General features: G+C 44.7%; 1 protein-coding gene across 5 annotated transcripts in view; it reads right to left on the bottom strand.

The window, feature by feature from the left end:
- Positions 1 to 20,062, bottom strand: part of fancb (FA complementation group B) — a 63,490-nt gene that overhangs the window by 8,206 nt on the left and 35,222 nt on the right. For all 5 annotated transcript variants that reach the window (XM_068040442.1, XM_068040439.1, XM_068040440.1 and 2 more), the window contains exon 7: positions 4,247 to 4,701. In XM_068040442.1, coding sequence (XP_067896543.1) covers positions 4,247 to 4,701 — 455 coding nt within the window. The remainder of the gene's footprint in view (positions 1 to 4,246; positions 4,702 to 20,062) is intronic.

Raw genomic sequence — 20,062 nt, 5'->3', positions numbered from 1 at the left:
TATTCCATTTTCATCCATATCTCTATCCAATGACCACTTAAATGCCCTTAAAGTTGGCGAGTCTACTACTGTTGCAGGCAGGGCGTTCCACGCCCCTACTACTCTCTGAGTAAAGAAACTACCTCTGACATCTGTCCTATATCTATCACCCCTCAACTTAAAGCTATGTCCCCTCGTGTTTGCCATCACCATCCGAGGAAAAAGACTCTCACTATCCACCCTATCTAACCCTCTGATTATCTTATATGTCTCTATTAAGTCACCTCTCCTCCTCCTTCTCTCCAACGAAAACAACCTCAAGTCCCTCAGCCTTTCCTCGTAAGACCTTCCCTCCATACCAGGCAACATCCTAGTAAATCTCCACTGCACCCTTTCCAAAGCTTCCACATCCTTCCTATAATGCGGTGACCAGAACTGCACGCAATACTCCAGGTGCGGTCTCACCAGAGTTTTGTACAGCTGCAGCATGACATCGTGGCTCCGAAACTTGATCCCCCTACTAATAAAAGCTAACACACCATATGCCTTCTTAACAGCCCTATTAACCTGGGTAGCAACCTTCAGGGATTTATGCACCTGGACACCAAGATCTCTCTGTTCTACACTACCAAGAATCTTCCCAGTACTCTGCATTCCTGTTACTCCTTCCAAAGTGAATCACCTCGCACTTTTCCGCATTAAACTCCATTTGCCATCTCTCAGCCCAGCTCTGCAGCCTATCTATGTCCCTCTGTACCCTACAACATCCTTCGGCACTATCCACAACTCCACCGACCTTAGTGTCATCCGCAAATTTACTAACCCACCCTTCTACACCCTCTTCCAGGTCATTTATAAAAATGACAAACAGCAGTGGCCCCAAAACAGATCCTTGCGGTACACCGCTAGTAACTAAACTCCAGGATGAACATTTGCCATCAACCACCACCCTCTGTCTTCTTTCAGCTAGCCAATTTCTGATCCAAAGCTCTAAATCACCTTCAACCCCATACTTCCGTATTTTCTGCAATAGCCTACCATGGGGAACCTTATCAAACGCCTTACTGAAATCCATATACACCACATCCACTGCTTTACCCTCATCCACCTGTTTGGTCACCTTCTCGAAAAACTCAATAAGGTTTGTGAGGCACGACCTACCCGTCACAAAACCGTGCTGACTATCGCTAATGAACTTATTCTTTTCAAGATGATTATACATCCTGTCTCTTATAACCTTTTCCAACATTTTACCCACAACCGAAGTAAGGCTCACAGGTCTATAATTACCAGGGCTGTCTCTACTCCCCTTCTTGAACAAGGGGACAACATTTGCTATCCTCCAGTCTTCCGGCACTATTCCTGTCGACAATGACGACATAAAGATCAAGGACAAAGGCTCTGCAATCTCCTCCCTAGCTTCCCAGAGAATCCTAGGGTAAATCCCATCTGGCCCAGGGGACTTATCTATTTTCACACTTTCCAAAATTGATAACACCTCCTCCTTGTGAACCTCAATCCCATCTAGCATAGTAGCCTGAATCTCAGTATTCTCCTCGACAACATTTTCTTTCTCTACTGTAAATACTGACGAAAAATATTCATTTAACACTTCCCCTATCTTCTCTGATTCCACACACAACTTCCCACTACTATCCTTGATTGGCCCTAATCTAACTCTAGTCATTCTTTTATTCCTGATATACCTATAGAAAGCCTTAGGGTTTTCCCTGATCCTATCCGCCAATGACTTCTCGTGTCCTCTCCTTGCTCTTCTTAGCTCTCCCTTTAGATCCTTCCTGGCTAGCTTGTAACTCTCAAGCGCCCTAACTGAGCCTTCACGTCTCATCCTAACATAAGCCTTCTTCTTCCTCTTGACAAGCGCTTCAACTTCTTTAGTAAACCACGGCTCCCTCGCTCGACAACTTCCTCCCTGCCTCACAGGTACATACTTATCAAAGACACGCAGTAGCTGCTCTTTGAATAAGCTCCACATTTTGATTGTTCCCATCCCCTGCAGTTTCCTTCCCCATCCTACGCATCCTAAATCTTGCCTAATCGCATCATAATTTCCTTTCCCCAAGCTATAATTCTTGCCCTGCGGTATATACCTGTCCCTGCCCATCGCTAAGGTAAACCTAACCGAATTGTGATCACTATCACCAAAGTGCTCACCTACATCTAAATCTAACACCTGGCCGGGTTCATTACCCAGTACCAAATCCAATGTGGCATCGCCCCTGGTTGGCCTGTCTACATACTGTACACTGGACAAAAACTGACCCATCTAAAGTACTCGAACTATAGTATTTCCAGTCGATATTTGGAAAGTTAAAGTCCCCCATAGCAACTACCCTGTTACTCTCGCCCCTGTTGAGAATCATCTTCGCTATCCTTTCCTCTACATCTCTGGAACTATTTGGAGGTCTATAAAAGACTCCCAAACAGGGTGACCTCACCTCTCCTGTTTCTAACCTCGGCCCATACTATCTCAGTAGACGAGTCCTCAAACGTCCTTTCTGTCGCTGTAATACTCTCCTTGATTAACAATGCCTCACCCCCCCCCTCTTTTACCATCTTCTCTGTTCTTACTGAAACATCTAAATCCCGGAACCTGCAACATCCATTCCTGCCCCTGCTCTACCCATACTTTTTCAATGATGCTCAACATATGCTAATGGAACAGCACCTCATCTTTCGATTAGGCACTTTACAGTCTTGTGGACCCAACAAGGAGTTCGACAATTTCAGATCATAACATTTGCCCCATTTTTATTTGGACAGCAGCTGATGGTGATGATTTCACTATTGCCATTTACATCTCCTCTAGACCCATCTTTTGCTTTTTACTTGTTCATTACCATCTCCTTTTGTCTTGCACTATCGTCCCTTTTGTCATGTTATGGCCAGGTGGGAAATGGAGTGGCTGGTGTTTTTGTTTAAATTAATGTTTTGTTGACCAAATAAACAGAGAGTGACAGGTTTTCTCTTAAGCTTAAAACAGAAGATTAAATATTTATTAAATAATAATCACCCGGAATGTTCGCAATACCACCCACGCATACATTCACTCTCTTATGCACACTCAAGAAAAAAGATAGATCGCAGATAAAGGGTAAGAGGTATTAAGAGTCTGCTGTTTTCAGGAAAGACCTGTGGGATCCTCTTAGAAGGCAAGTTTTAAAGTTGCAGGCCTGTTTGCTGCTTGTCTTGCCCTTGCTGGGTTTCTGAGGTCTCCTGGCAGACAACACTTCAGTTTTGAATAAAAGCAAAATACTGCGGATGCTGGAAATTTGAAATAAAAACAAGGAATGCTGGAAATACTCAGGAACGGTTCCGAAGAAGGGTCACTGACCCGAAACGTTAACTCTGCTTCTCTTTCCACAGATGCTGTCAGACCTGCTGAGTATTTCCAGCATTTCTTGTTTTTACTTCAGTTTTGAAGATGGTGCTGGTATCTTTTAGTTCAATTTTCATAGGTGGAGGAGTTGTTCAAAAGGCATTCTCTTATTTCTCTGCTGCAGTTGGTTACCAACTTGTCTCAGCAGAGTTCAAACGTCTTAGCTGGAATTGATCTCTCTCTCTCTCCCGCAGCCTTGTGCTGGAATTAAAGATGGCTTTCGATGTTCTCTCTGTGGCTGGAGCTTCCAGACTAATGATCTTGATGTTCTGATGACTTGATAACTGATGACTTGCTTGGTTCTTCAAAAAAGATAAAGTCATAAAGTGTTAGTTTCACCCATGTGGGTGTAGGCTTTTGGTTCCTGAGGGGCTATACAATAGCTTCTGATTTCAGCCCATTTTGATAAGATGAGGGATGTTCACACCTTACTGTAGTAAGTGTATCTGGAGTCATAGAATCCGTGGATATCTTTGTTTCAGCTCGTTTAGTGGATAGCTCACATCCATGCAGGAGATGGTATTTGTCATGTGAGTGTATCTTCCATCTTGTTGAAGGCAAAAATGTACCTTTTTTTAAATTGTTCTAATTTTTTTTATAACTCCAGTTTTTTTTAGCATCCGCAGTATTTTGCTTTTGAAATTTGTGACATCTTTTTCGGCAGGAAAATTAAAAATAAAACTTCAAGCATGTTAAATATGAAAATCCCTATATTATGGCTGATGCAGTCCCATTGAGATTACTGGTAACTATATATAATTATTTTTTCACGTTATATAAGCAGTTTTTATTTGAGTTGACTCAATAATTAATAAAATCTTCCCCATTTTCACATCAACTCATTTTAATTTAAAAATCATTAGTTACCTGTACATAGCCAAGTATTCTGCAACAGGTTCATTGCATATTTTTCATTCCAGATGTCCTCCAAGTTTAAAGATACTCTCCCACATGGTACAATCATCTCTCTTTTTGTTAATTCGGTTTTCTGAATAGGACCCATCATACCGTGTAATAATACAGAGCAGTGGATATTATTGTACACCAGCAGCGGTGATAGGTTTGTTACAACTGTGATGGTCTGTGTAAGATCTTTGTAAATCTGAAAACACAGGTCTTCCTTACGGCAGCTGCTCAGATCGTTTATGTCTTGCATCTCCAGTCTCGGCTTCTTTAATGGAGGTTCTGCTGGATACTGGGGACATGATGGTGATACTTGAGATTTGCTTAGCTTCAGTACTTTACTATGAGATTGAATCACTGGAGCAGCATTAAAGGGGTCATAATCCATCACCAACGACAAACTCACAGTGTCAAAAGTTCTGTAAGAAACAATACAAACATTTCACACGGATTTGTCATTATTAACTAACTTGTGTCTATTAAAAGATAAAGACAGACTGACAGGGTTCAATAAATGAGTCTAACATACCAAATTTTAATTAGGAGTACTTACATTTTAGTTCTCACTAGTCCCTGAAAACTGGCTCAGATATTTAATTTCAGCTTAGAGGTGCATTGTCCCACAATGCATTTTCTGGTTTCTGTGAGCACCTGTCTCTCATCTGTACTGCTAAAATTTAGGAAGTTACTTATTTAAGCGGGAATGATATACATTATACAGTAAAAATGTAATGTCTTTACTGACGCTACAGTCATGTAAAAATAAACTCTGAAAATTCAGAGTTTAACTTAGTCAAGGAGTGAGTATGCTAGATATCAGCTTAACATAGGTGATGGGAAAAATAATGACATCCCTACTAAAGGAGAGAATAGAAGAACATATAGAAAAGAAAACCATAATAATGAATAGTCAGCACGGATTTCAAAAGGAAAATCTTGCTTGACAAACCTGATTGATCTTTTTGAGGAGGTAACAAATAGAGTACACAATGGTAATGCAGTAAATGTAATTTATCTGGATTTTCAAAAGGCCTTCAATAAGGTGCCCATAAGAGACTAATGAATAAGGTCAGAGAATGCTGAGTCAGTGGACAAGTGGCAGAATGGCTTTGTAGCTAGCTTCAAGACAGAAAGCAGAGAGTGGGAGTAAAGGGTAATTATTCAGTGGCAAAAGATGGGAAGTGGTGTTCCACAAGGATCAGTGCTGGGACCATTGATGTTCACAATTTACATTAATGAATTGGACTTTTGCAATCAAAAACACAATTTCTAATTTGCGGATGATACCAAATTAGTGGGAATAGTCAATACTGAAGAGGATTGCAACAAATTACAGGAGGACATTAATAAACCTGCAGAATGCACAAATAATTGGCAAATGAAGTTCAATACAGATAAATGTGAAGTAGTACATTTTGACAGGAAGAATAGGAAGGTTACTTATTACTTGTAAGTTGCTAGTCCAGGTGGGGTAGAGGAATAAATGGATCTTGGAGTACAAATACACCAATCACTAAAAGTTGCGCCACAGGTTAGCAAAGCCACAAAAAAGGCAAACCAAGTACTAGGCTTTATTTCTAGAGGGATAAAATTTTAAAATAGGGAAGTTATGTTAAGTTTGTATTGAACTTTAGATAGACCACACTTAGAGTACTGCATGCAGCTTTGGTCGCCAAATTAAAACAAGCATGAAAAAAGACACTGGAGAAAGTGCAGAGATTTACAAAGAATGATACCAGAAATGTGTGGGCATACATATCAGGAAAGGATGAACAGGCTGAAAAGAGAAAACTGAAGGCTGACCTAATAGAGGCCTTTGAAATTATGAAAGATTTTAATAGAATGGTTACAAAGAGAATATTTCCACTTGTGGGAAGTGCATAACTAGAGGTCATCAATATAATATAGTAATCAAGAAATCCAATAGGGTATTCAGAAGAAACTAGCTTACCCAAAGAGTGGTGTGAATGTGAAACTTGCTACCATAGGGAGTGATTGAAGCAAATAGTATAGATGCATTTAAAAGGGAAAGCACATAGGGTAGAAGGGGATAGAGGGTTACGATGATAAATTAAGATGAGAAAAGATGGAAGCAGGCTCATGTGGAACATAAACACTGGCATGGACTAGTTGGGCCAAATGACCTGTTTCTGTGCTGTATATGTTATGCAATGCTATGTAGATAATACTGCAATTAAACAATCTCTATTGTCCAATGTAATACTCATATGATTATTGTCATGTTCATGGCGGGAACAATAATGAAATATGAAATGAACAGTAGGAATTATGAAATAAACGTCAACTGTTGAACTGAAACACACAAAGTGTCACAGGCAAGTTGGAGTAGAGGTCAGATGACCCATCCTATACTATCAATAAACATGTTTGTTTGTTGAAGACAAAATCCATTATCCACCTCTAAATTAGCTTTGGGGAAAAGATGTTGAAATGGAAAATAGCCCATTCTATGCTAACAAAGCCAATCTGCAGGAATGGAGCTAATAAAGACTTTTGCAGACTGGCTGACTTTGAAGCCAAGGTCAAAATAATGTGTGAAATAACGCCCATTTATCAAAATGGAGCACATTCAGGCTCCATCATGTCACAATGGCTCCCATATACTGGAACACTGTATAAATCACCACAGGGGAGAGAGCCCTCAGTCACCTGACCAACACCCCACCCTGACAAGTTTCTACCTTAAAAGGTATCTCTCTGGAGAGAGAAAGAGAGGCAGAACAGCCAGAGAAAGTCTTTTCCAGCCAGAATAATCCTGAGACAGTTCCAATTAAGCAGGAGTCCTGCTGATAACATCTTTTAACTACTACAGCAAAGAAATTGTAGGTGACTTGGGAGCTCCCCATCTGCGAAAGTGAACCAGATTTTCCACCATCGATTTCAGATTGAGGCTTAGCCGCAAGGAGCCTGTGACACTTCACCCTTTTCAAGACAACGAACATTCAGGCCTGCGCCGCTGAAAGAATTCCTCCCAGAAAGGTTCTAAGGTTTTTTTAAAACAACAAACTCTTCAGTGCTGTATCTCTCTATGACTATGACTCTAATGCATGCTACCACTCTACTTTGTATCTTTTCTTGTGTGTGTGTATCTGTGTGAATGCGTGACGGGAGCCCAAGAATGTGCTGGGAGTGACCAACAATGTGCTAGGGGTACCCAAGTGTGTGATAGGGGTGAACAAACATGTGCTAGGGGATGACAAGTGTCCAAGTACCTGCGAGGTGTGCCCAAGAGCGGACTGGTTTGCCCAAATGTGTGATTGGAGTGCCCAGAGTGTGCTAGGTTTGCCAAAGAAGGTGCTAGGAGTGCCCAAGAGTGTGGTCGTGGTGCTCAAGTGCATTCTGGGGTGACCAAGAGTGTACTAGGTGTGGCCAAGACTGTACTAGGTTATGGGAAAAATGTGCTAGGAGATGCCAGAATGTTGCAGGGTTGCCCAAGTGTGTGATAGTGTGCCGAAGAGTCTATTTGGGGATGGCAAGAGTGTGCCAGTGGTGTCAAAGTGTATGCTGGGGTACACAAGATTGTGTTAGGGGAGGCAAGTATGTGATAGATGTGCTCAGTGTGCCCACAGTCTGCTAGGGTTGTCCAAGAGTGTGTGCTAGAGAATGACAAGAGTGTGCCACAGGTGCCCAAGAGCATGCTAGACGTGCCCAGGTGTGTGCTAGAGGTGACCAACTGTGTCATAGGGATGTCCAGAGTGTTAAAAGTGTGCAGAAGAGAGTATAGGTGTGCCCAAGAGAGTTATACAGGTGACCAAGAGTGTGCAAGGGGATGGCAAGAATGTGAAAGGTGTGTGCAAGAGTGTGGTGGGGTGCCCAAAAGTGTTCTAGGGGTACCCAAGTGTGTGTTAGAGGTGGCCAAGAGAGTTCTCGGTGTGCCCAAGTGCGTGTTAGGAGACGGCAAGTGTGAGCTAGGAGTGCCCAGATTGTGCGAGTATTGTTGAAGAGTGTGCTCGGGTTGCCCAAGAATGTGACAGAGGTGTCCAAGAGTAGACCAGGGGTGCCCAGAGTCTGCTACAGGTACCCAATGGAGTGCTAGGGTAGCCCAGAGTGTACTAGGGGTGTCCAGGTGTGTGTCGGGGTGTCCAGACTGTGATAGGTGTGTCCAAACATGTGCTGGAGTTCGGCAGGGGCGTGCTAGGGTGTCAAGTGTATGCTAGGCATGCCCAAGAGTGGGTTAAGGTTGTCCATCTGTGTGCTTGTTGTGCCCACTGTGTGCTTGTGTGGCTAAGACCTGATCAGGGTGACAAAGAGTATGCTAGTGGATGACAGCATGCGCTAGGGGTGCCCAAGCTTGTGCAAGGTTTGCAGACGCGTGCCCGAATGTGCCAAGCGTTTGCTGGGTGATGGTACATGCCAATATTGTGCTAGGGTTGTCCAAGTGTATACTAGGTGTGCAGAGTATGATAGGGGTGCCCAAGTGTATGTTAGGGGTGCCCAAAAGTGTGACAGCGATGGCCGAGTGTGTGCTAGGTGTGGCCAAACATGTGCTAGGGGATGGCAAGAGTGTGCTCGGGTGTCCAAGTGTGTACTAGGGGTGCCCAAATCTGTGCTTGGCGTACGCCAGAGTGCAATAGGTGTGCCAAAAAAGTGTTCTGGGGTGCCCAACAGTGTACTAGGGGATGGCAAGAGTTTGCTAGTGGTGTCCAAGAGTATGCTGATGTGCACAAGTGTGTAATAGAGGTGTGCAAGAGTGTACTAGGGGTGCCCAGAGAGTGGCAGAGATGCCCAAATGTGTGCTAGGGCAGCCCAGAGTGTACTAGGGGTGCCCAAATGTGTGTTAGGGGTGCCCAGAGTGTTATAGGAGTGTCCAAACATGCGCTAGAGATTAGCAGGAGTGTGCTAGGGCATCAAGTGCATGCGAGGGGTGTCGAAGAGTGGGTTAGCATTGCCCAAAGGTCAGTTTGTTGTGTCTATACTGTGCCTGCGTGCCCAAGAGTGTGCTAGGATTGCCCAAGAGTGAGCTATTGGATGGCAGCAGGTGCTAGGGGTGCCCAAGCATGTGCAAGGTTGCAGAAGTGTGTTCAAGAATGTGATAGGGTTGTCCAAGTGTGTGCTCGGTGTAGCCAGGAGTGTACTGGTGCGCCCAAGCGGGTGCTCAGGATGCCCGGCGTGGGTTAAGGTTGGCCAAATGTGTGCTTACTGAGCCCATATGTACTTGTGTGCCCAAGAGTGTGCCAGGGGATGGCAGCAGGTGCTAAGGGTGCCCAAGCATGTGAAAGGGTTGCAGAAGTGTGTCCTACGGTACTCAAGAGTGTGCTAGGTGATGGCCTGTGTGTGGTAGGAGTGCCTAGATCGTGCTAGGGCTGTCCAAGTGTAGAGTAGCGGCGCGCAGAGTGTGCTAGGTGTGCCCAAGTGTATGCTAGGGTGGTCAAGAGTGTTCTAGGGATGCCCAGAGTGTGCTAGTTGTGGCCAAACATGTGCTAGGGGATGGCAAGAGTGTGCTAGTTTGTCCAAGTCAATGATAGGGGTTCCCTAGACTGAGCTAGTGTTGCCCAAATCTGTGCTTGTTGTGCCCAAGAGTGTATTAGGTGTGCCAAAGAGTGTTGGGTGTCCAACAGAGTACTAGTGATGGCAAGAGTTTTCTAGTGGTGTCCAAGTGTATGCTGGGGTCCCCAAAAGCTTTCTCGGCGCGCACATGTGAGCGCTAGGGGTGACCGAAGTGTGACAGGGGCGAAGAAGAGTGTGCCTAGAGTTCCCAAGAATATGGTAGCGGTGACCAAAAGTGAGTTAGGGGATGGCCTGTTTGCTAGGGTTTCCTAAGCATATGCAAGGGTTGCATAAGTGTGTCCTAAGGATGCCCAGAGTGTGTTCAAGGGGTACCCAAGAGTTTTCTAGCTGTGGTCAAACATATGCTAGGGGATGGGAGTAGTGCGCTAGGGTATCCAAGTGTGTGGTAGGAGTACCCAAGAGTCTGCTAGGTTTGTCCAAGAGTGTACTAGGGGTGCCGAAGAGTGTACTTGGGGATGGCAAGAGTTTGCTAGTGGTGTCCAAGAGTGTGATGGGGTGCAGAAGAGTGTGCTAGGTGTTCCCAAGAGTGTTTTAGGAGATGGCAAGAGTATGATAGGGGTGACCAAACATGTGCTAGGGGATGGCGAGTGTGTGATAGACTATCCAAGTATCTGCTAGAGGTATCCAGAAGTGGGCCAGTTTACCCAAATGTGTGCTTGGAGTGCTCAGAGTGTGAAAGATGTGCCCAAGAAGATGCTAGGATTGCCCAACTGTGTGGTAGAGGTGTCTAAGTGTGTGATCAGGGTACGCAAGAGTGCACTAGGGGTGCCCAAGTGAGTACTAGGGTTGCCCAAGAGTGTGCTAGGTGATGGCAAGTGGGTTCCAGGACTGCTAGTGTTGCCCAATAGGGTGTTCGGGTTGTTCAAGTGAGTGCTGGTGATGCGTAAGAGTGTACTAGAGGTGTCCAGAGTGTGTTGGTGTGCCAAAGAGTATTCTGGGATGCCCAAGAGTGTACTCTGGATGGCAAAGTGTGTCAGTAATGTCCAAGAGTGTGCTGGGTTGCACAAAAGCATGCTAGGGGAGCCCCGTGTTTGCTAGAGATGCCAAAGAGAGTTCTCAGTGCGGCCAGAGTGTGAAAGATTTGTCCAAGAGTGTGCTGGGGAATTACATGTCCAAGAAGCTGCAAATATTTTTTGGTTATTGTGTAAAAAATCTTTTTTATCCTAACGGAAGACCTGTCGTTTTTCTATTTATTTCACCCTTAAAAACACTCAGGGAATAAAACACTATTTTTAAAACTCTATCTGCAGTCAGTTGACAGGCAAAAAGTGGAAGCCACCCTCACCACTTACCATCAGTCCATAACAGATTGGGGTCATCCGGAATTCTGAAACATCAGATTATACAAGAGATTTGGAACTGGAGGAAATTGATCCCTAAAATTGTAAAAAATTAAACAGGCAGGTTTTCCCGTACGTTTTTTTCTCCACGGTGCTAAAAAACAAAGGCATGGCCACCTTTGATGCTAAAGTGTTTGTAGAGCAGGAAGTATCCTACGATACCTTAAATCAATTAAGTATTGAAGATTTAAAAGCTGTAGCTCCCCAGGTAGCAGTCACGCTCAAACAAAAAAATAAAGAAACCTGAAATACTTAAGAATCTAGCTCGCCATTTTAATCTTACACCTGAACTAGAAGAAGCAAGCATGGAATCTGAAACTGAAAAGATAGCCGTAGCTAGAATTCAATTTGAAACGTGAAAAGTGGAATTACATTTACAAAAGGGAAAAGAGGAAAGAGAGATGCAGGTGCAAAAGGAGGCAGTGGTGAGACAGTTTGAGTTAGACAAATTGAAGAAGCAAGGTGGGAATGCCACCAACAATTCAAATTGTAACCCCAGTTCGGAACAAAACTTTGATGCTTTGAGACATCACGATTAGTGTCAAAATTTAACGAGGAGGTCAAGTTGCATTTCATCTCTTTTGAGAAAATAGCTACCAGGCTAAAATTGCCATAAGTATATTGGACTCTCCTTTTACAAGGCGAATTGGTGGGTAGAGCTTGTGAAGCTCATTCCATGTTATCAGAAGAAAGCTCTTTCGATTACGAACGACTAAAAACTGCAATCTTAAATGCATTAGTGTTAGTCCTTGAAGCATATTGGCAAAAGTTTAGAAAAGCTAGGAAAAGACCTGCCCAAACCTTTATTGAATTTGAAAGAATTAGACACATGGCTTTCGATCACTGGAAATGATCTCTCAAGTTAGACCTCATATGAAAATTTGAGAGAGGTAATTTTATTAGAAAAATTTAAAAACAGTATTCCCATCAACAAAAAGACCCATATTGAGGAACAAAGGGTCACAAGGGTGAGAGAAGCTGCTATAATGGCATATGATTATGAGCTCACCCATAACTCCTTTTATCAAGGAAAATCCTTGCAGAGTAATCCCCAGAGGTCTGGGAAGGACAGAAAGTGGGAGTGAGAAAAGATGGGTTGCCAGCGAAAGGGAAACTAAAAGTAAGAATGCAGGGCTCCTCCACAAGTCAGGAAAGGAAGTGCAGAGGGTAGGAATGTTTTCCACAGACCCATGTATTCCCATTGTAGCAAAGCTGAGCATGTGTAAGCCGTGCTGGAAATTAAATGGGAGGCCAGTGAGTTTTGTGGGAGTTCACAAGACTAGCCTAGAAAAGGGTGCCTTAGCAGGCAGCAAGGCAGACAAGCCTGTGGCCCTCACCACAGTGAAGGACCCCTCAAAGAATACCACCACAGGTGTGACAGAAACAGAAAAAATTCCTGAGGGTTACCAGGATTTCGCTTTAAATGGAAAGGTGTCCCCGTACCCCTCTGATTAGACACACAAGTCCACTGTCCTGCTCAGAGATACAGGGGACACCCAATCTTTAATGCTGGATAAAGGCATGAGCTTTCCACTAGTAAGCTCGTTAAAGGCAAAGGTTCTGATAAAAGGCATTGAAGGTCGGTACATGTCTGTACCCCTATATTGTGTCCACCTTAGTGTAACCTAGTCTCTGGACCAGTTACAGTATGGATTACTCATAGTCTGCCTGTGGTCAGAATAGATTTGCTGCTAGGCAATGATTTGGCTGGAGGTAGGGTGATAGCAGCCCTAGTGGTCTTAGACCAGCCAAATGAGGACAAGGAGACAGAACAAAACTAGGAGGAAGGCCCTGGAATATTCCCTGACTGCATGGCAACCAGGTCCATGGTTAAGCAAGTTCCACCAGAGCAAGCTGAGCCAGTAATTCAGCCTGATGACCCCAAGGTCTGGATGGCTGAAATCTTTTTTGGCGATTTAGGGGAGGAAAAGGAGGTATATAGTAGACCCTCTTTAATTGAAGCCCAGCAGGCAGACCCTGCTTTAAAAAGAATCACACAGACCACCTGTTCAGTGGCAGAGGCAGAGAAACTGCCTGAATGTTATTACTTTAAAAATGGAGTAATATTGAGGAAATGGGGACCATCGCAGCAACCTATAGAGGAGGAATGGACAGTGGTCCACCAAATTGTAGTCCCCCTCCCCCTAAATATCATAGGGAGATTTTGAGAATTTCCCTAAAATCCCAATAGCTGGGCACTTGAGTATCAGAAAGACCCAGGCCTGGATAAGCCAACTCTTTTACTGGCCTCAAATCCATAAACGTGTGGTTAAACTTTGCAGGACTTGCCATATCTGTCAGGTTTTTGGGAAACCACAACCTACAATCAAACTTGTTCCACTAATCCCCATTCCCGCTTTTGAGCAACCTTTCAGCAGAGTTCTGGTTGATTGCGTGGGACCTCTACCCAATAATAGCACAGGCTACCAATACCTCCTAACTATCTTGGATATGGCCACCCACTTCCCAGAAGCCATACACTTGAGGAAAATTACAGCTAAAGCTGTAGTCGTGGGCCTGACCCTGGTTTTCACCCGATATGGACTGCCCAAAGAAATACAGTTCGATCAAGGAACTAATTTCAGGTCCCGAATGTTCGAAGAAGTCATACGCAGCCTTGGTATTGACCAGCTGAAATCTTCAGCACATCACCCACAGTCACAAGGGGCTTTGGCATGATACCATCAAACCCTTAACACAACCATCAGGGCATCTTCTTCTTCTTTGGCCTCCTTGTCTCGAGAGACAATGGGTAAGCGCCTGGAGGTGGTCAGTGGTTTGTGCAGCAGCGTCTGGAGTGGCTATAAAGGCCAATTCTAGAGTGACAGACTCTTCCACAGGTGCTGCAGATAAAATTGGTTGTCGGGGCTGTTACACAGTTGGCTCTCTCCTTGCGCTTCTGTCTTTTTTCCTGCCAACTGCTAAGTCTCTTCGACTCGCCACGCTTTAGCCCCGCCTTTATGGTTGCCCGCCAACTCTGGCGATCGCTGGCAACTGACTCCCACGACTTGTGATCAATGTCACAGGACTTCATGTCGCGTTTGCAGACGTCTTTAAAGTGGAAACATGGACGGCCGGTGGGTCTGATACCAGTGACGAGCTCGCTGTACAACGTGTCCTTGGGGATCCTGCCATCTTCCATGCGGCTCACACGGCCAAGCTGTGATTATCCCCATGATTGGGATATGTTACGAACAGGTAGTTAATTTAATTTGTTTTCCCTCTGATCAAATTTCCCTGTTTTTTCAACCACCGGTCCGTAAATAGATTAGAGATTGAATTTCTTTCCCTCCCTTAAACCCTAATAATAAATGACTGCTTCAACAACACGGATTTTAAAGTTAAAACAAAGAAGTAGGGTTTATTAACACACTCAAACTCGGGAAGGTGGATTAACTGCTCCTGCTCCTAAATCACTAGTATCAATGGCCACTCTAAAATATTTGCTGAAGTCTGCGGCGGCTAATACAGGCTCATTCACCAGAATGGCTTTCAATTTTGTAAAGACCTCCTGGCACACCCCTGTCCATATCACCTTTACCTTTTTCATCAGGACATCTGTTAGTGGGGCGGCTAGGGTGTTAAAGTTTGGGACAAACTTTCTGTAAAACCCACATATCCCTAGGAATTGCCTGATCTCCCGCTGGTTCTTAGCAATAGGGAATTTGACTAGGGCATGTACGTTGGCTTCGCAGGTTAAAACAGTTCCCTGTTCCACTACATGATTCAGGTTAGTCACTCTGGCCTTAGCGAACTCGCTTTTTTCCCCAAGTTCAGCACAAGGTTTACCCTTTTCAGACCCTGGAACACAGCTTCCAGGTGGTTTAAATGCTTGTCCCAGGTATTACTGTAAATGATCAAATCATCCAGGTACACAGTACAATTGCTAAGCCCAGCTAATACCTGATTTGTCAACCTCTGAAATGTTGCTGGGGCATTTTTAAGACCAAAGGGCATAACCTTACACACATAAAGGCCATCCGGGGTGATAAAGGCAGAGATCTCTCTTGCTCTGGGGGTCATAGGGACTTGCCAGCACCCTTTATAAAGGTCAATTTTGCTGAGATAGGCTGAGTGGCCCACCTTGTCTAGACAATCCTCAAGGCATGGGATTGGATAGAAACTGGCTCTGGTTACAGTGTTTACTTTTCTGTGATCACCACAGAGCCGTGTGGATCCATCCGGCTTTGGGACCAGTACAATTGGAAAGCTCCAACTACTTTGGCTGGGCTCAATTCTATCCTTATCCAGTATGTACTGGATTTCCTGTCTAATCTGAGCTAGCTTGTTAGGGCTCAGCCAGTAGGGGCTTTGTTTGATCGGTGGTGTCTCCCCCAAATCCACGTTATGAACTGCTAAGGTGGTACACCCTGGCTGATCTTTACAGATTTCTTTGAATTTTTTTTTTAGCAGGGTGGGCATGTCCTCCTGCTGCTTTTGTGTTAGGGGTGTCAGCTGCATGGTTAAGTCTTTTAAGACTTCTGTGTTTGCCAGTCTGGTAGCCAGGGGTTCAACCAGGGTCTCTTCCTCCTCGATTGACTCCTCCTGGCTGTCCTCATATATTTCCAGCTTCTGGCAAACACTCACCGGTTGACCGGGCTCTTTGCTGTGATATTTCTTCAGCATATTAATATGGCATAATCTGTGCTTCTTCCTCCTGTCAGGGGTGTGGATCAAGTAATTTACTGTGCTGACCCGTTTAACCACTTGATATGGGCCACTGAATATGGCTGGGAAAGGGTCAGTAGTTGGTGTAGTAGCATTTGACCTGGTCTCCTGGTTGCAGGGTCCAGGCCCGGGCATACCTCTCTGCTTGTTGTTTCATAATTTTCTGTGAGGCCCTTAGATGCTCTTTAGCCACAGCACAGGCATTGAAGAGACGTACTCCCAGGTGGAGTTGTCTTTCTGGTGCTCGAGGAATTTCTCTTTCAGGAGCTTCAGGGGGCCCCACACCTCATGCCCATAGATTAATTCAAAGGGGCTGAAGCCCGTGGACTCATTTGGGGAGTCCCTGGTGGCAAACAGTAGGAACCCTAAATCTTTGTCCCAGTCATTGGGATACTCAGAGCAGTAGATCCTAATCATGGTTTTCAAGGTCTGGTGATACCTTTCTAGCACTTCCTGGGACTGAGGGTGATACGCTGTGGGCTTCAGCTGCGTGATTCCCAAGCCATGTACAACCTCCTGAAACACTCGTGACATGAAGTTGGATCCCTGGTCTGATTGAATCTCCCTCGGCAGACCATACCGGGTGAAGAACTGGATTAGTCCTTCGATCATGGCCTTGGCCGTGATTTTCCTGAGGGGTATGGCTTTGGGGAATCGGGTGGCTAGGTCCATTATAGTAAGCAGGTATTGATAGCCGGTCTTAGTTTGGGTAGTGGTCCCACACAGTCTATCAATATTCGGTCAAAGGGTTTGCCGAATGCCGGAATGGATTTGAGGGGGGCCGGTTTAATTGTGGCCTGGGGTTTTCGTGCAACCTGGCAATCATGGCAGGTTTTGCAATATTCGGTCACATCGGACCGGAGGTGAGGCCAGAAAAAGTGTTTACTTCCTCGGGCTAAAGTTTCCCGAGTACCCACATGTCCAGCCATTGGGATAGCATGGGTCATCTGCAAAATCTCGTCGCTATTATGAGGGCACTACAATCTTGTGGAGCACTGTCCACTCCTCCTCCGCAGATCTCCCGGGAGTTCTCCATTTTCGCATTACTACCCCATCTCGTACGTAATAACACTCAGGGATCGGGGTGGACTCGACCTCAGAACAAGGATACTGTGTAATGCACTTTATGTCAGGATCTGCCTGCTGGGCGTCAATTAGGGAGGCCCGACTGAGCACCTCCTCCCCTTCAGATAGGTTCTTAAAGAAAATTTCAGCTAACCAACCCTCTGGCTCATCCAACTGGGGCACTGGCTCCCTTTCAACTAATCAGCCCAGTCTGGGCTGGGACTGAGTCACTACACAATTGGGGAAGATCCCTGGTAATTCCTCTTGTTGTTGTTCGGTTTCCATGGTTTCGCTGGTCTGGTCTATAATTTTAGGGGTTGCTATTATCTTGCTACCAGCCAAGTCATTTCCCAGTAGGAAGTCTATCCCTGCTATCGGTAATTCTGGGACAATTCCTACAGTTATGGGGCCTGAGGCTAGGTTGCACTTTAGGTGGACTTGATGGAGGGGAACAGACAGGTAACCAACCGCCTCTGTAACCAATCCACTGATCAGGGCCTTGGCTTTCTTGGAGGTTTCAGGGGAAGGCTTAGGCTGTTCTCTAATATTAAGGACTGAGTTGCCCCTGTATCCCTGAGCAGTACAATGGACTTGCTCATCTCCGGGGAAGAGTAGGGGGGCACAGTTCCTTATAGAATAAAACTCCGGTAACTCTCGGGGATGTTGTCCTGTCCTGCAACACATAGGGTAATATCCTCAGAGGGTCGAGGCTCTGCAGTGAGGAGCTCTGCTGGTCCTGCTATGCTCTTTATTGAGGTATCCTCCTTGAGACCGCCCTTGCAGAGACCTATTAAACTCATTGGCTTTCCCTTTAGTCTCCAGTATTCTGGCCAGGAGAGACCCACTTTGTTGACACTGGTCTCTTTGTGGACTTGGGGACTTTGCACCCTCGTTTGTACACCTTTCCAGGTGTGGCTCCCTTTTTATCCCACTCTCCCTTCCTATTCTCCCACGGTTTTTGGGGGTGGCTTTGAAAGGATCTGCCTGAGTTGCCAGACCTATGTGTGAGGTCATAGCTATTGGCAGCAACTGCAGCCTCTCTAGCTGTGTGGACTCTCTGCTCCTCCAAGTGCACTCTTCGGTTGCGGAGTAGGCAATTTTTAAATTCCTCCAGCAATATTAGCTCGCGTAATTCCTCACAGGTGCGCTATATTTTTACAGACTGGATCCACGGGTCGAAAGCGATTAGCTTTCGCCTTTTGATTTCAAAATAAGTTTGCATGGGTTTCTTTCTGCATTGCTGGTGATATGCCTCTGGGACTAACTCATAAGCACTATGGATGTCAGCTTTGGTTTGCTCATAATTAGCAGATATTTCAGGGGTCAGCATAGATCAGACCTCTTGAGCCTTCTCTGTTAAGTGACCCTGAATTTCTTGTGCCCATCGTAGCAGTCCCGCTACTTTCTACTGGCTGGAAAACCCTTCCTCTATCTTTCTCTCTCTCTTTCCTTTTCTCTTTCCTCTCTCTCTATTTCTTTCTGCTTTTCTCTTTCCTGAAACTCTAGTTGCATCCTGAGTTTTGCCAGTTCCAATCTGGCCTTGGGAGATGGGACAGTTTCAGGAGTTAATCCCTCATCTACCTGTTTTGGAATGGGATTGTGTCCTAAGTGCTCAGCCAGCACTTTTAGGACTTCAGTTCATTTCACCTTTCTGGGTAGTTTCACTTGTATCTCCCCAGCTATAGCTTTTAACTGGTCTGTACTCAGGGTTGCCAGCGTTTCAGCAGTTATATCACCTTGCTCCAGAAACATCTTTGAATCAAAGTGTCCCATTTTCTAATGTTAGAGTAAGAGAGTTTGTTTTTGCGGTCTAGATTTTTCCCTTTTGGCTTCCAATCAGTTTATTTTAATTTCTGAATCAGCTTGTTTCTTAAATTTGGTCTTTCATGGGTTTATCCCAGGACTTGAGCTCCCAATTTCTAAGTTACAAACAGGCAGTTAATTTAATTTTTTTTCCTTCTGATCAAATTTCCCTGTTTTTTCAACCACCTGTCTGTAAATAGATTGGAGATTCAATTTCTTCTCTCTTAAACCCGAATAATAAATGACAACTTCAACAACACAGACTTTAAAGTTAAAACACACTCTTAGACTCGGGAAGGGGGTTTAACTTTGCCATGCACGCTTACAAACATGCAGAGAAAAGTTAAAATCATAAAAAAGGCAAGGACATTTATTAAATAGAAACTTATCTTAACTACTAGCTAACATAGAAACATAGAAAATAGAAGCGGGGTAGGCCATTCGGCCCTTTGGGCCTGCTCCGCCATTCAAAAAAGATCATGGCTGATCGTCTAGTTCCCACTTTCTCCCCATATCTCTTGATCCCACTGGCATTAATATATCTATCTCCTTCTTGAATATATTTAATAACTTGGCCTCCACTGCCTTCTGCGGTAGAGAATTCCACAGGTTCACCATCCTCTGAGTGAAGAAATTTCTCCTCATCTCAGTTCTAAATGGCATACCCCGTATCCTGAGACTGTGACCCCTGGTTCTGGACTCCCCAGCCATCGGGAACATCCTCCCTGCATCTAGCCTGTCTAGTCCTGTTAGAATTTTACAGGTTTCTATGAGATCCCCTCTCATTCTTCTAAACTCTAGTGAATATAGGCCGAGTTGACCCAATCTCTCCTCATACGTCAATCCTGCCATCCCAGGAATCAGCCTAGTAAATTTTCTTTGCACTGCCTCCAAGGCAAGAACATCCTTCCTCAGATAAAGAGACCAAAACTGCACACAATATGGATTTCAGTGAAAAGAAATGCCCATTTATATTAACAAAATAAAGAGTCCAAAAATTGGAGATCACCGATTAGAAATGCCGAATAGAGGAGGAGCTGTTGGAGATATCTCTTCTCTTGCAAATTTCTTTTTCTTTGCGCTCTCAAAGGTAATAATAGAGACCACTTAATTGCTGAAGTCACCTTATTTTAAACGGAGAGGAAATGGGTAGAAATCAGACCTTTTCCGCTGTTACTGCAGCTTGTCTTCGGGTTGGTTTGTTTCTTGCTGGATTTTTCAAAGTGTGGCCTTCTCTTTAATTTTTCTTGTTGAAAAGTGCGTAGAGAGAAAAGTCAATGCAGCTTGAAGACAGGCGATGACTTCTTGCAGGGAGATGTGTCTCTAGCATACGGCAGCTGTATAATAGAGGACAGGCTGCACTCACAAATGGTTA

Source organism: Heterodontus francisci, chromosome 10 (assembly GCF_036365525.1).
Source record: "Heterodontus francisci isolate sHetFra1 chromosome 10, sHetFra1.hap1, whole genome shotgun sequence".
Taxonomy (NCBI): Eukaryota; Metazoa; Chordata; class Chondrichthyes; order Heterodontiformes; family Heterodontidae; genus Heterodontus; species Heterodontus francisci.
This window is presented reverse-complemented; position numbering and strand designations above follow the sequence as displayed.